We start from the raw sequence: 17,068 nt of genomic DNA on the forward strand, positions 1-17,068 counted from the left end.
CAGGTGCAACCTCAAAGTTAAATTCACAGGAAAAACATCAGAAGCATTTCATATTCACATAGGTGTTTGCCAAGGAGATGGCTTCTCCCCCCTTCTACACTATGTGATCAAAAGTATCTGGACACCTGGCTGAAAATGACTTACAAGTTCATTGCACCCTCCATTAGTAATGCTGGACTTCAATATGGTGTTGGCCCACCCTTAGCATTGATGACAGCTTCCACTCTCGCAGGCATACATTCAATCAGGTGCTGGAAGGTTTCTTGGTAAATGGCAGCCCATTCTTCACAGAGTACTGCACGGAGGAGAGGTATCAATGTTGGATGTTGAAGCCTGGCATGAAGTCGGCATTCCAAAACATCCCACAGGTGTCAGGTCAGGACTCTGTGCAGGCCAGCCCATTACAGGGATGTTATTGTTGTGTACCACTCTGCCACAGGTCATGCATTATGAACAGGTGCTCGACCATGTTGAAATATGCAGTCGCCATCCCCGAATTGCTCTTCAACAGTTGGAAGCCAGAAGGTGCTTAAAACATCAATGAAGGCCTGTGCTGTGATAGTGCCACACAAAATGACAAGTGGTGCAAACCCCCTCCATCAAAAATACAACCACACCATAACACCATCGCCTCCGAATTTTACTGTTGGCACTACACACACTGGCAGATGATGTTCACCGGGCATTCGCCATACCCATACCCTGCCATTGGATTGGCTCATTGTGTACTGTGATTTGTCACTGCACACCACGTTTTTCCAATGTTGAGTTGTCCAATATTTATGCTCCTAACACCAAGTGAGACGTCATTTGGCGTTTACTGGTGTGATGTGTGGCTTATGAGCAGCTGCTCGATCATGAAATACAAGTTTTCTCACCTCCCGCCTAACTGTCATAGTACTTGCAGTGGATCCTGATGCAGTTTGGAATTCCTGTGTGATGGTCTGGATAGATGCCTGGTTTATACACATTATGACCCTCTTCAACTGTTGGTGGTCTCCGTCAGTCAACAGATGAGGTTGGCCTGTATGCTTTTGTGCTGTATGTGTCCCTTCAAGTTTCGGAAACAGTGGACCTAGAGATGTTTGGGAGTGAGGAAATGTTGCATACAGATGTTTGACACAAGTGACGCCCAATCACCAGACCATGTTCAAAGTCCGTGAGTTCCACGAAGCACCCCATTCTGCTCTCTCACGATGTCTAATGACTACTTAGGTCACTGATATGGAGTACCTTGCAGTTAGTGGCAGTGCAATGCACCTAATGTGAAAAACATATGTTTTTGGGGGTGTCCAGATACTTTTGATCACATAGTGTATTTAACGTGGTTCTGAAAAAAATTGAGGGCATGGGAAAAGCAAAAAAGGGAATCCAACGTGGTATTAAAAAAAACAGCAGAGAATCAATGTGAACTGTCTGGCTTTCACAGACGATCTTGGAATTCTAACCAACATTAGAGAAGACGCCAAACTTGCACTGGAGAAGCTTCACAAAATCTCATAGAAAACTAGCCTACAAATCTGTTATGAGAAGAATCAATACATGGGAAGCGAGCTTGCAGATAATCTCCTCATTACAACTAAGTACAGGAAAGTGGTACGGGTTGCACACTTCATATAAGAGCTTGTGTGAATCTTTTCGTTGTGCCTATCATGACTCAGCATCTCCGCTATATGCTGAGTAGCAACTTTCCTTCTCTGGTATTGTTACATTCCATCTTGGATTTTCCATTGTTTGATTCATATAAGAGCTTAATATATTGCCAGTCCCCTGTATTTATAGAGAGTTTTTTTGTCAAAAAAAACATGATCTCTTTACAAATGGGATATCCACAGCTGTGACACAAGAAAAAAAGCAAACATTCATCTGGTTAGGCAAGGATTAAGCAGAAATCACAAGAAGGTGAGAAATATGGGTAGCACACTTTCCAGCAAAGTACCCCCATCAATAAGAAACAAAAACAATAGCTTTAGGAAGAAAGTTAAGGATTTACTAATGAAACATACTTTTTATTTTGTTGATGAGTACCTGAAGACAAAATTGCATTAAATACTTGACCTTATCTTCTCCCTAACAGTGTGTTTAACAGTGCTAATAATTACTTTATACACTCACCTCCTGCTTAAGGCAAAATTTCTGTTTCTCACTGTTTCATAGATTTATATAGATATAACATGCTTGCACTGATATGTAACATGCTATATTAAGATATTACCATGTATCTGCTCAGTTTTTGTGTATTAAAATAGATGCTTAGTCTTTTGTCATTCTTGTTATTATAGCCACTACTGTATTCTGCACAATATGCACACTGAGTTTTCATGTACATTTTAATCTGTTTAGATGCTTAATATAAATGTTAGATTATTGCTGCCATTCTAAACATCTGATGTTGTTTGCAAATACAGTGTGCTAAAAGGTATCAGCACCATATCTTTGTGGTTACACAGTATAAGATTTCTGGGCTTTAAAGAAACAAATACTAAAATATCCTCATGTTGTCTGACACATCCTAAACCCCTCCCAGTTGCCCAAAATACTTTCTCTCTCATCAGACCTATCTGCCAATGAAATCATTCATAAAAAAAAGAGTTGTCAGAGAGAGAGAGAGGGGGGGGGGGGGGAGGGGGGGAGGAAGCAAGGGAAGGAGGGTTGGAGTAAATGGCACATGAAATCTACTTATGGAATGGCTGAGTAGAATATTGTCTGCTTGTGAAAAACCTGGCAAGGGCCATACTTAAGGGAAGAAAAAGAGAAGGAGCTAGTAGAGTTTCTAGGCTGTTACTTGTGACTTTGTGCTTCCATTAATAACAAAGTCAACATCATGGGAACATCCAAAATTAGCTCGAAGACTGCCAAAATGATGTTCAAACTGAGTACTTACAACAAACTGATGGAACCTATCAACTAAAGCAGTATATTCATTCTAGCAGTAGAAACTACACAGAGAAGTAATAAAAGGTAGAATATTTTGTGGCTGTGCTAACATTCACTAGCACAAAAATTTAACATAATAATAAAACAATTTATATAACTAAAATGTGAATTTTTGCAGTGCGAAAAAGCAAAATCAAAACAAGAACACAACTTTAGAGTGAGTATGTTTATCTAGTCACTATAGCAGAGGAATAATTAACAGCTATTCTTAGTTCAACTAAACATACAGATCTCTGATCTCTCACAAAACAAAAGCTGTATAAAAGAAGAACGTAAACTGTGTGCTTTTGTGTGTTCCAAAATATACAGAATAAAATGAAACATTGGATAACAGTGGTGTTATCAAAAGGTGTGAAATAAAAGACAGCTGAAAACATTTTCATACATCATCAGTCCACAGTAAATAGTGCAGACACTGTACATAAATATTTATTTGTTTGCTGATCCAAAGCAAAGAACACAGACAATGACAAAAATGTTATGCATGATCAGAAAAATTCCAAGTTATGAAAATTCAATACCTAAGTGATAAGTGATTGTGTTTCATGCTCTGCAACTAAAGAGTGAAAAGTATGCTGCAAAGTATTACTTGTAAAAATTTTCAGAAAAACTTCACCAAAACTATTTAAAAAAGAGGCTTCCAAACTTACCTGCATAAGATATCACCATATGCAGCATTCCTGGAACAATGCCCACTAAAAAAAGACAAACTTTTTTTACAAGTTAGCAAAAGAATGCAATAAGCAATTATTAAGGCCATTGTTAAACAATGAACAATAATGATCTGAGAATTTTATTTTTCAGGATTCTACATATAACTAATTTCTAGTGTTGAATTCTTGAAATAAAATATTTAAAATAACAGTTAACAAAATTATGTTAATCCAACATATTTTAGCCATATAATATTTGTCTTTCAAATATTTCAGTTAGTCAGATCTCTTAAAATCATACTAAGCATATCTTTTGTCATATTATTTGAAAGTAAGTTTATAAGAAAGCACTGGAGTCAGACTCAAGAGGTACATTGTTGAAGGCCATTTGACTAGCTTTTTTGTAACTTCTGTAGGCAAAGAATATTTTTAAAAAAAATGAATATGTCAATCCACGTCATATGTGCTACAGCCACAGATCTGACAGTGAAGACATCGATCAGATAGGTCATATTATAGCAATGGAAAATTACTGTCTCTATGGCCTCATAAAGACACATAAGCAAGAATTACAACTATTTTTTTTTTTTCCACTGACAATACTGGTTTGTGCCTATTTTGGTTGACAGGATTCCCAGCTAATACAAACAAAAAATATGTTGTGATTCTTAAAAACTTTGGAACTAACAAGTCTGATTTATTAGTTACCTTTTACCTTACCTCCTTGTTTACTGAAGTGCCTATTCTTGATTCTCCTTCTCTTATTGATAGCAGGTTTGAGTAACACATAACAGTATTATTTAACCATGTGCCAACCTCCAATTAAGTTTTATTTGATAACCAGTTACTTGAACAATCTGATGTTGTCACTGTCACTCACTGATTTATCTATGGAGAATTTTGAAGAAAAGCACCTAACTTGGCAGTTTTAAAACTGCCAATGTTGTGGAGACACACAGATCATGTCTTCATAATGTGGCCCCACAGTGAGAATAAATTGAGAGTTTTTGGAGCACTATAACTCCATTTACAAACCTATCAGGTTTACTATGGAGTGGGAGAAGAATGGCTGTGTGCCATATCTGGATGGGCTCACAGGGCATTCTGTGTACATTATGCCAACCCATAAAGACATATTAGTACACCTCATGGGCTGCTGCCCCAGTGACACACTCTATGGGGAATGAAGGCATAGCGAACACCAAAAGATGAAGCAGTCGATCTGATAAATGGAAAAAATGTATTGGAGGCCTCTAAGAGCAGGAAGACTTTTCTGATGATGTGATAGAAGAAGATGTATACTTGGAAAAGGCCAGAAGATACGGGAAGATTCAGTTAGATCACATTACAGTTAGGCAGAGATACCAAAATCAGATACTGCATTGTAAGGTACACACAGAAGCCAATATAGACTCAGATCACAATTTAGGAGTGATGGAGAGTAGGCTGAAGTTAGACTAGTCAGAAAGTATCAGTTTGCAAAAAAGTGGGATACAGAAGTACAAAGGAATGAAGAGATTCGTTTGAAGTTCTCTGTGTCCGTAGAAACTGTGATAAGGAATAGCTCAACTGGCAGTTATGCTGAAAAGAAATGGACATGTCTAAAAAGGGCAATCACAGAGGGTGGAAAGAAAACATAGGTACAGAAAGGTAACTGCAAAGAAATCATGAATAAGAGAAGAAATGCTTTAGTTGATTGATGAAAGGAGGTAGTACAAAAAAGTTCAGGGAAATTCAGCAATACAGAAATACAAGCCATTTAGGAATGAAATAAATAGGAAATGCAGGGAAGCTAATGGCTGTATGAAAAGCAAGGAGAAATCAAAAAGAAATTATTGGCAGAAGGACTGACTCAGCATTTAGAAAGGTCAAAACAACATTCAGTAAAATTGAAAGCAAGGGTGGTAGCATTAAGAGTGCAATGGGAATTCCACTATAAAATGCAGATAACTGGGACAGAGGCAGAACCAGCTTTCATCAGAAAACACAATGGGCCCCCACCCTGACCTTCAATGAGTTCTCATTTGACTCCACTGAAGTCACAAATGGTAGGTTTGGGGTATTGTATTGTATTGTATTGTATTTATTGGTCCAGTAAATCTTACATGTACAGTACAGCACATCAGATATTGGACATATCAAAGTATATCTTACAATTAAAACACTTTAGAAACTAGAAAATTATCTTCACAAAATTTTACAGCACTTCATATACTGGGCAAGTCAATGTGTAAGTTATAATTAAACCACATTAGAAACTTGAAGTTTACAACTGAATACATGTATAAGCCAATATTAACGATTACAGTATTTACATGATCCTCACTTAAGCTCTAAGGATTTTTGAGGAACTCTTCTACACTATGAATTGACATGTACACTAGAGAATTACATTCACAGAATTTTACTTCATATACTGGGAAAGTCGGTATACAACTTATACTTGAACCCCATTAGAAACTTGAGAATTACATCTGAATGTATTTATAGGCCAATATTAATGGTTACAGTATTTGCATAATCATCACTTAGACTCTTAAAGATTTTGGAGGAACTCTTCCACGCTATAAAAGCAAAGTGTGTACAGATATTCTTTTAATGCTGCTTTAAAATTTTTTACATCAGTCTTTACTTTAATTTCTCTTGGCAATTTATTGTAGATAATTTTTCCATGGTGTAATGTTCCTTTTTGGCACAAACTGGTTTTTGTGTGGAGTACATGAAAGTCAGTTTTCTGTCTTGTATTATGATGATGAACATTTTCATTTTTGGGGAGGATACTAGGATTTGTTATTGTATATTTCTTTATAAGCATTGCACTTTCAAATAGGAAAATACATGGAAGGGGAAGAATCCCCATCCTTTTAAATAATGGTCTACATGGTTTGGTCCTTTTTATTCCAGCCATGATTCTCACTATTCTTTCTTTTATCCTGAAGAGTTTTAGGCAGGATGGCGAGTTACCCCAAAAAGTGATCCCATATTTTAGGACAGAATGTATATTAGAATAGTAAACTGTCATTAGACAGTCCTTATGACAGCAGTTTTCTAGCACTCTCATTAAATAACACATGGTACTTAGCTTCTTTAATATGTTGTCAATGTGAGTTTCCCATCTAAGATTATCCTGTAGCCAGACCCCCAGAAATTTTGTATTAGGCACACTTGCAATATCCGTGTCTGACATCTGAATTCTTATATCCTCTTCAATGTTTCTCTTGACATTATGAAAATTTAATGCTACTGTTTTACTTTTATTTATTATTAGTTTGTTTTGGTTGAACCAGTTTACAACATTTGTTAATGCCTCAGACAGTCTTGTCTGTAGTATCTCTGCAGTCTTCCCTCCGACTAATATGCTTGTGTCATCTGCAAACTGGATAGTGCTATGGTACTGGTTGGTTGATGTTAGGTCATTTATATATATCAAAAATAGGATGGAGCCCAGTACCGAGCCCTGCGGTTCTCCATATTTTACTGCTTTATAATCAGAATAGTGTCTTGTTGATTTATTTTCTTTGTGAAAATGTATTTCTATTACTTGCTTGCGGACAGTAAGATATGATCTAAGCCAGCTGTTCGGCATACCTTTGATACAAATTCTTTCAAGCTTCTGCAGCAATAGAGTGTGGTCTATGATGTCAAAAGCCTTAGACAGATCAAGGCATATGCCAGTTACTTTTTGTCCACTATCAATTTTTTCGAGTACTTCACCCAGAAATTCATATGTTGCTGTTTCTGTTGATCAGCCTTTCCGGAAGCCATGTTGGGTTGTGGATAATATTTTCCACTTTCCTAGAAAATCTAGCAACCTCTTACGAAAAAAATTTTCTAGTATTTTCGAAAATGTAGATAGCATGGCAATAGGTCTATAATTGGCTATGTCTTCTTTCTTATCCTTTTTGAACAGTGGTTTTAGTTTCACTGTCTCTAAGCAGGAAGGGAAGACTCCATTTGTTAATGAACTGTTGAAAATGTGGGCTAATGGTATTGCAATGAGGTCCCCCACATTTTTAAAGACATAATCTGGAATCTCATCCACACCTGTTGAAAATTTTGTTTTTAACTCTCTAATTGATAGTATAATTTCCTTAGGGTTGGTTGGAGTAAGAAATAGGGAGTTGCAGTTTCTATTTTGATTTGATAGTGTTGTAGCAGGATTTTTATTTGAAGATTTTATGTCAGATAGTAATTTTTCGCTAATATTTGCAAAGTATGTATTAAAAGCATTGGCTACTTCTTCTGGATTTGTATTTTTTTTTGTCATCTTGGATTACCTGGAGATTTACATTTTGGGAGGTCTCATTTCCTACTTGTTCTCTGACTATCTTCCACATGGCTTTCATTTTGTTCCTGGCCATTTTTATATGGTGATCATTTGTTGTTTTTTTAGCTTCTTTTATGACTTTGTGAAGCACTCTCTTATAATTCTTGAAATGCACAAGAAATTCTTCTGTAACATTTTGTGTTTTTGAGATTTCATAAAGTCTCCTCTTTTCAGCACATGATATTTTAATGCCTTTCGTCTGCCATGTAACATTTCTTTTTTTAGTTTTTAATGTTTGGTTTTTAACTGGAAAAGAAATATTGAAATAATGGGGGAATATTTCCATGAACATGTCAAACTTTTTACATGTGTCCTCATAGTTGTCTATATCATTCCATGTTTCTTTTTTCAGTAAGTGCCTGAAGTGTTCTATCTGATCTATCTGATCTATAGCACTGCTTGACGATTTGGTGACTCTGGTGAGGGATTTGATAGTTGTATGTATATTGTAGGCTTTTAATAAGGCCTCAAGGTTTAATCTGTCTTTTGAGTTCTTGCTGAAATCTATATTAAAGTCACCACATATGATGGTTGTTTTACTAGCTATTTTTATACTGTTAAGTGCCTTCTCAAGATTTTCAGTGAAAGTAGTTACGTTTCCATCTGGGCTTCTTTGTATGCAAATAACAATTATATAAATTTGTCAGTTGTGTAGCGGAAATTTCGAAGTTTTGCTCTTCCCATAGCTGGTTAGTGAACTTTAAATTTTCGTGTTTGACATCCTCTCTAACATATATGCATGTTCCTCCATGCATGGAGGTTTTCCTACAAAAAAAAGATGAAAGGGTAAAGCCCTCTATCCTTGTGTGATGTAACATATTTTCGGATAACCAGTGCTCACTAACACATATAACAGACACTTCTTTTAGTTCATCTGATAACAATATTTCTATCTCACTAACTTTATTTGATAAGGATTGTACATTTTGGTGCAGGAGCATAAATTTCGACGATGACTTATTTACTAGGTTGTTTTGGCCTACCTTATGTTCGACAGCTGCACATGACATATCATTTTTAACACTTTTACAATTGAAGTTTTCTTTCCAGACTGATGTTTTAGAAGATGAAATCAACATTTCTATGGAATCACGTTGTGGTTCTTTCCTGTTTCGTGTTGGGCGAGTTGACTAGTAGTGTGATGGCGTTTCTGCTGTAATTTTTGGAGTTGTAATTTGAGGAACTGCAACTAGGCTAGATGGGGATCCTCTTCTTGCTGCTTCAACACTTCCTGAAGTCATTGGAGTAATATGTTCTTCATTTGAAATTGGTGATTCCATTGCTGCTGCTGCTACAATTGGAGGCTGCACTAAGCCTGGCTGATTTCGGTTTAATTGTTCCATGATTGCATCGCACAGTGCTACTTTCCATTTCATGTTTCTATGCAATCCATGGGTAGTGAAATCTTCTCTTTTTTGACATTAATATATGTCACATTGCTGAAGAGCTTACATATTAATCTCAAACTTTCGGTTAGTTGCTTCCATTTCTGCATTCACACACGATGTTTTGATGAGGTCATGTCTCATAGGGATGCTTATTACGAAAACTTTCATGTCCATAACTTTTGCCAATGTTTCCCTTAAAGATCACAAAGCGAATTTGGCTCGTTCTTGTAGACATCATTTGTGCCAGCTAAAATAATGCAAGAGTTACAATTTCCATGGTTACTGTGTGTGTCAATATGCTGAGTAACTTCTCGCAGTGGAGCACCTGGCTTCACAAATCCAATAACACTTTCATTTATTAGTTTTTCGTTCATGACCTTTGCCAGTCTTTTCCATGACTATCAGAAAATAAATAAATAATGCCAGCATCTTGTTTTTTACATTGACTGTTTTCGTTTGTTGTTTTCGGTTCCGAAACTTTCGTTTGTATATTTGCTTCACTTTGTCTGTTCGTTTTTTCTGATAGCACACTGAATCTGTTTTTGCACACGATATTAGAATCAGTCAATAACTTTCTTTGAGAATTTGACAGTTTACTTTTCACTACCGGTATGTTTGGAAGTTCAAGATTTTGAGGAAAGTTTGATCTGTTTACATGCTTTTCCGCTACCATGCTAGAGTTGTTTGTTTGCACACGTTTTTGTTTACTTTCAGTTCCTTGCAACAGTTTTTCTTCAGATGGCTGTATTCCATGATTTACTACACTCGATTTTTGCACACTGTTTTTTTGTATTAAAGTTACACTGCTTCTTTGAGATTTATCTTCCTGGATAGAGTTTTCTTCGGTCACTGATTCCCATTTTCCTGTGGAGGCCGTGTCTTCTTGCTTCCCCTATTTTCCTGATTGAAGTTCTTTTATATCCTGTTTTAGAGTACCGATTATGAATTGTAGACTTTAGCTTTGATATCTCGTCCTTACAACTCATACACGATTTCTTTTTTCCATCGAATTTTACTTTTTTTTTTTCGGAGATACACGATTTGCTTTAACACTAGCCGCCATCTTAATACTTAGGGGAATGTATGCTACAGATGTCTGGTGTGGAGCTTTTCTTAACATAACTGATTTGTAACACTGTGTTGTGTCACCCTGATGCCAACTGCTGCTAAAATTGCTGCTGCAGATGCTGTACAATGTGTCAGAGCCATACGCCAAACATGATGGTCTTCCCTCTTGGTAGTACCATGTCGCATTCAAGAGAAAAGCATTCTTGTGACCATATGTTCTCATGGCCACTGCTGCCAGCAATCATATGTTGTGGCAACATTCCTGCCAGGTCTTTCTGCAATATCGAAGAAGGAACATCCAGCTTTTTGTAGTCCTGTTACATAACCTCGTTCAGACTCAGTGAGGTATTGATAACGGCATTGTTGTTCTGTTAAAGGGGTTCTTGACTAATACAAACTCACTATGTTCAACCTCAAAGATAATTAATGCTCATGACTGTTACAGTGTGTATTTAAAACAAACTTGATTTTCCTTCTCACAGTGGTGCTACTAGTGCCCCTCTTTTGTGACTAGTGTGAAATCTGAATAGACATCATCTTTCAGATGCAGAAACGTGTCTGCTAACTGTTGTTTATATTGCACAATTCGTTTTTAGGGGTGCAATTTTTTTTTCTGTTACTGTATAAACCTAAAATAATCTCCGGGTATTGCCTGTAGAAACAAGGAATACAAAAACATTACGCACAATATGTTTAAGAAAGTGTTAAAAAGAGGCTATTAACAAACTAATATCTGAAATAAGATCTCTTGGATCTGTGGAGGAGACCAGCGACCTCAGTAAGTTTAAATTATAGAACTTGTGGCGATCATCGACCACTGGAATGGAGCAGAGTGGTATCTCTGCGCACTGACACGCTCTTCAAGACGCGGGTCTTGGTGCTCGCCTTTGTGCTGTGTGTGTATACGTTTCGACCGGAGACATCGCCAGGTTTTTTTATGTGTGTATATGTGTAATTGTACAGTTAGAATAAATACAAGTTTCATACAAGTGGTGTTCAGGTTATTACGGCAGCTAAGTGACCTGATTCTCATAGTGGTGACCCTGGACTTTTTTGATACGACCACAGTACGCACATTTCTCATCTTTCCTCCTGCCACCATTATGCGTCAATGAACCACCACGTGATTTGTGACCCGGAGCTCGCCATGAGTTTGCCTACAATTTCATTCATGGACGAATAGCCGGTAATTCAGCCATGGACGGCTCCGACTTCAGTGTTAAACCCTTGTGCACAACATAACCCCACTAGTACAGTCCACATAGCATGGCCCACACATGTTGCAGTGCATCCAAACGCATGGCAGTTTCTAGACTCCATACAGCAGGTGAAACAAGAACTTCACTCACCACAGTGCTCAGCAACATCTCGTATGAATATGTTACATACCAGCCCAACACACGACCAGGTACTTTCGCCCGAAGCACATACCGCTACGTTTCCGACATACCAACAGCATGCAACCGCATTTGCAGCAGCTGCAACGCCCGTTCCTACCGCGTTTGCTCCCTCACTGTGTGTGTCGTGTGGTCAGACACTTTCAGCCACAAACCTGCATTTAACAATGCTGCTTTGGTGAAGGACCTACTTTCCTTTACACATAATGTCAAAAGGAAATATCATTTTGCAGCTCAATCCCAAAACCTTTCCAATAGCAAACCTGGCATTGAACCCTGTCTTGAACAGTTCTGACTATGATCCCAACTTGATCCACCACCACTACCTCAGAATCATCCTTTACAAGTCTTCTGAGAATTTCTCACATCCAGCACTGCTTCATAACCTTTCCTCATGTCCATACATGACACTTACCTGTCCTGTACAGAACTCCAGGCTTTATATTTCCTAAAAGCTGATGACTCCATCATTATCCTCCCAGCAGCAAAAGGATCTACTACAGTGGTACTTGTCCAACTGGAGTACATTAGTGAAGGTCTGCATCAGCTGTCTAACACCTCTACATACAGTATCTGCCATCAAGATCCCATCCCTGTGATTCAAACTGACATGAAATCCCTCCTATGAATCTCAGGCCCCTGATGAGTACTTACACCTCAATCCATAGAACTTCTTACCCCATCCAAACCACACACCCCACCTTTTACCTTCTTCCTAGAATCCACAAACCAAGTCATCCTGGCCATTCTATAGCTGCTGGCTTCAAAGCATCTACCAAATGTATATCTGCCTTAGTTGATCAACACCTGCAGTCCATAGTACAAAGACCTCCCTCCTATTTTAAAGATACCAACCATTTCCTGGATCATCTGAAGTCTGTACCCGTACCACTCTCACCACACATCTTGGTTGTCACCACTGATGCCATCTCCCTCTATACCAACATCCCCCATGTACATGGTCTGTCTGCTGCTGAACATTTCCTCAGTCAATGCCCACCTGATTCCAAAACTATGACATCCTTCTTGCTCACCTTAATCAACTTCATACTTACCAACAATTACTTCACCTTTGAGGGGCAGGTATACAAACAGAACAGGCCATGGAAACCAGGATGCCTCCTTCCTATGCCAACCTTTTTCATGAGTTGCATGGAGGGGTTTTCCATAAGCCTTCAGCCCTGGTTTGGTTTAGATACATTGATGACATCATTGCCATGTGAACTCACAGTGAGGCTCACCTGCTCAAATTCCTGGAATCTCTAAATACCTTTCCCAATTAAATTTCATATGGTCCTATTCTGAATCACATGCCATTTTTTTTGACATTGATATCCTCACTGAAGGCCAGCTACACACTTCTGTCCACATCAAAGCGACTAACAAACAACAGTACTTAATTCTGGCAGTTGCCATCCTTTCGATGTCAAACATTCCCTCCCATACAGCCTTGGCATTCGAGGCCAACATATTTGTTCAGATGCAGACTCCTTACAGCAATACACCACCACTCTCACTTCAGCCTTCACTGGACATAATTATCCCAACAGCCTAGTTCAAAAGCAGATTTACTGGGCCATCACATCCAATCCTGGTACTGCTAATCACTCCAAAAAACAACTTCAGAGCACACCACTTATCACCCAGTATTATACTGGTCTTGAATGTATCAATCAGCTACATCGTCAAGGCCATGATTTCATAAAATCATGCACTGAAATGAGATCCATTCTGTCTGGGATTTTGCCAACCACACCTTGAATGGACATTTGTTGCCCTCCCAATCTCTTCAATATCCTTGTCAGACCCTATGCTTATTCGGCATCCATCTCCCCACCCTTTGGCTCCTACCCCTGTGACTATCACTGCTCCAAGGCTTGCCCTATGCACCCCTCCTACCACCACCTATTGCAGCCCTGTAACTGGCAAAACATATACTATCAAAGAGAGAGCCACATGTGAAATGACACATGTCATATACCAGCTGTTATGTAAGCACTGCTCAGGATTTTACATCGGCATGACTATCACCCAGTTATCAGTCAGGATGAATGGGCATAGACAGAGGGTGTATACAGGCAATACACAATATTCTGTTGCAGAGCCTGCTGTCCAACATGCCAGCCATGATCTTAGTGCTTGTTTCACAACCTGGACCATCTGTATTCTTCCCACAGTCACCAGTTTCTCATAACTCCACAGGTGGGAATTAGCACTGCACCATGTCCTTGATTCTCGCCACCCACCTTACATTAATTCCTCTGTCTCAGCATTTCTTTACAATAACTACTCCTTTCTTCACTCCATTTTAGTTTTCTAAGTCTTTCATTTTCTGGCTTGTCTGTTTTTCACCATCCCCTCCTCCCATCTCTGTTACATGCAATGCACTTAGCTTTTCACTCTTATTAACTCATTCAAGTATTTTTTAGTAGCAATCTTTGTTTTGCATATTACCCTGCCTTCCACCTTTAAGCTCTCAGGCTTTCAAAACTCATCCGATGCAGTCCCCAACAATCAGTCTTTCTGTCTCATCCTGTCTGATAAGTCTCCCCTGACCCAGGATTCTGGGTGACTTTTCTGAACTGTACCTCTTTCCCTAAACCTCTTCAGTCATTTTCCTTCACCCCTCTTCCTTCCCTTTCAACACTTATGCCCTAATAAGGAGCCACTGGCTCCAAAAGCTTGTAAAATTCAAAACCTTTTGTGTGTGTGTTACCCTGCTGCTGCTTGGTGAGTAGATTTTTTATCTATCCATTTACATTAAGTCAAAATTTATGTCAAATACTGAGATCTATGGTCAATGGTGTGAAAATCTGAAGCCTGTAGGTCAATGCAATCAAAAGCCATTTATGTCACATATTTTGATATTTGCAAACTCACTTGTTGCAGCCTTCCTGTTGACCTAGAATCAAGAAATTAGGCAAGAGGAAATATTTCACAATACAAGAAAAGAAAAAAATCTGAAAATTGTTAATTTTTAATTATGTTACATAAAAAATATTTCTTTTGTCATTTCTTATCCAAGTTCAAATTAAAAATTAAGAGTCTTGGAATTTCCAGAACCGATATCTTGCCAGCATGAATGTCAATAACAGACAAAAATCATCGAGATTCTTGATTTTTGGCATGGATGAACTGTCTATATACATAATTAAGTTTGTACAGAACCCTCAGTGCATGAGTCCTACTCACATGTGGCCATATTTTAGATATCGTGTACATGATTGGATCATGATCTGTTTGGACAATTTTTATGATTCTGTTATGAAATTACCTGGTTTCCTCTGGACAGTGCTCATCAGGGAAGTAATGTAACTCAATAAAGTGTTCCTGGAATAAAAACAAATATGGAGTAAGCTGCTGAAATGTATTAATATAATAAGTATATTAATATAAGATACTTGATCAAAGCTACAGCTTATATTCCTTTGAAATACATGCAGATTCACATAAGCACCTTATACTGAGATTACCATTATAACAATATAGCAAAGAAGCAGCATATCTACACATACTTTACATACAGTGAAAGCCATTTGATAAATTTTATGGCAGTTTGCTGTGAAGGCTAACCACAGAATCAGTCATGAAAGACATATTATTGAGTTACTTGAGTAGACATAAATTTCTGAATGAAGCACAGTTTGATTTATGAAGTGGTAGAAGCACAATATCTGCCATACAGATTTTACAAAAGTGGTAATTGAAGCTCTTGGTGGGGATGACTGGGTTACAGATTTATTTATACACCTGCCCAAGATTTTTGACACTGTTTACTTTAAACTATTACTAAACATACTAGAGTCACAGGTATAAGAGGAGCAGCTGATGACTGGCTCCTTTTTTACTACGGAAAGAGGGTGAAAATGATAGAGATTTTTAGAGAAACAGTCATCAGACCCCAAAAATATTAACACACATGTTTGTCAGGGGAGTATTCTGGGTAGGGTTTCATTATCCAAATTTTATCTAACCCCTACAAGCCTGTAATAGGAACTGTGAAATGTCCTATATATCAATGACTTTCTACACAGCAAAATACAAGGAGAAACAATTCCTTTTGTTGATGACAGCAATGAAACAGCCACTAATAAAACACCAGAAGTTCTAACTCTGATGAGAAATGAAACCTTCATAGACATATGCAACTTGGCAGTTTGAAATAAATTAGCCCTCTAGTGGGCATGCCTGTGTATAAAGTGTACCACTCACAAATAACACTATTTTGTACCATTTCTTTGTTGTTTTACAACTGAAAGCCCATACCTATTCCTTCATTATTCCTTCAGCTAACACAGTAATAAATTTTGGTGTCATATGTCCAAGTGTGCAGCAGTAATATAAAATAAACAGTAAACAGGTGAGAAAAATTTACGATCATGCAAGAAAATTACCCAGATTCTGAGCTAGCAGCAAAATCACCCAATGAAGTAGTTATCTACAAGATAATTAGTAATCAAATAAGTGGTCGGCAGGGATCTGACAGAACCGTGCTCTTTAATGCTTCAAGAGGGTCATTACTGTGAGGAAATACTTTTGTATGGCAACAGAGTAATGCAATGAAAGGTATATTTTATTATTGTTTAATCAAACAACAGTGATTTAGCTCATATAATGTTAGTTTATTTTATTATTGTTTAATTAAACTATGAGTGAACCATAATTTTGTTCATACATGTTTGTTTTGGTAACGTAAAGACAGATATTCTTTACATGTGTGGTGTGCAAAGTGTGCCACCTGCCTGCTTGTGTTGATGGTTAATATTGAACACAGAGAAAATAAATATCATGACTCATAGATTGAAGAGGGAAAATAACTCTGTCATTTTATACACAGACTGCATAGCAAAGTTTTTAGGGAGGGATATTCATTGGCAGTTGACAATGAATGAACGCATGAAAATACTGACAAAGGGAGTGGCATCAGGATGTTATGACTTTAAGATCCTAACACCATTATCTAAAACACAGCGCCTGGTTATGCTGTACTATTCCTTTGTTCACTCATTCCTTGCTTACACGATTCTGTTCTGGGCATAAAATGCACAAAACAAGGATGCAATTTTTACATTGCAGGAAATGACTTCAAGGACAAGAATTACATCATTTTAATTGAATCAGCTATGTGTTCTTGGTGAAACATTGTAAATTAACTAAACAAACACTGTTTTTTGCCTTTTTTGTGAAACAAGGCAAATGTTTCACAAAAAGAAGCAAAAAAAGTGTTTGTTTAGTTAATAACAATTAAATGTAATAATCAGTTCTTTGTATGGAAATATTTTAAAAATTGTTTATGCT

General features: G+C 37.6%; 1 protein-coding gene across 1 annotated transcript in view; it reads right to left on the bottom strand.

Annotated features, from left to right (window-relative positions):
- The window catches only part of LOC126481718 (osmotic avoidance abnormal protein 3-like), a 287,181-nt gene that overhangs the window by 61,152 nt on the left and 208,961 nt on the right, over window positions 1–17,068 (bottom strand). Inside the window, exon 8 of the mRNA XM_050105670.1 lies at window positions 15,045–15,130. Within this exon, the coding sequence (XP_049961627.1) occupies window positions 15,045–15,130 (86 nt within the window). The remainder of the gene's footprint in view (window positions 1–15,044; window positions 15,131–17,068) is intronic.

This window comes from Schistocerca serialis, chromosome 5 (genome assembly GCF_023864345.2).
Source record: "Schistocerca serialis cubense isolate TAMUIC-IGC-003099 chromosome 5, iqSchSeri2.2, whole genome shotgun sequence".
NCBI lineage: Eukaryota > Metazoa > Arthropoda > Insecta > Orthoptera > Acrididae > Schistocerca > Schistocerca serialis.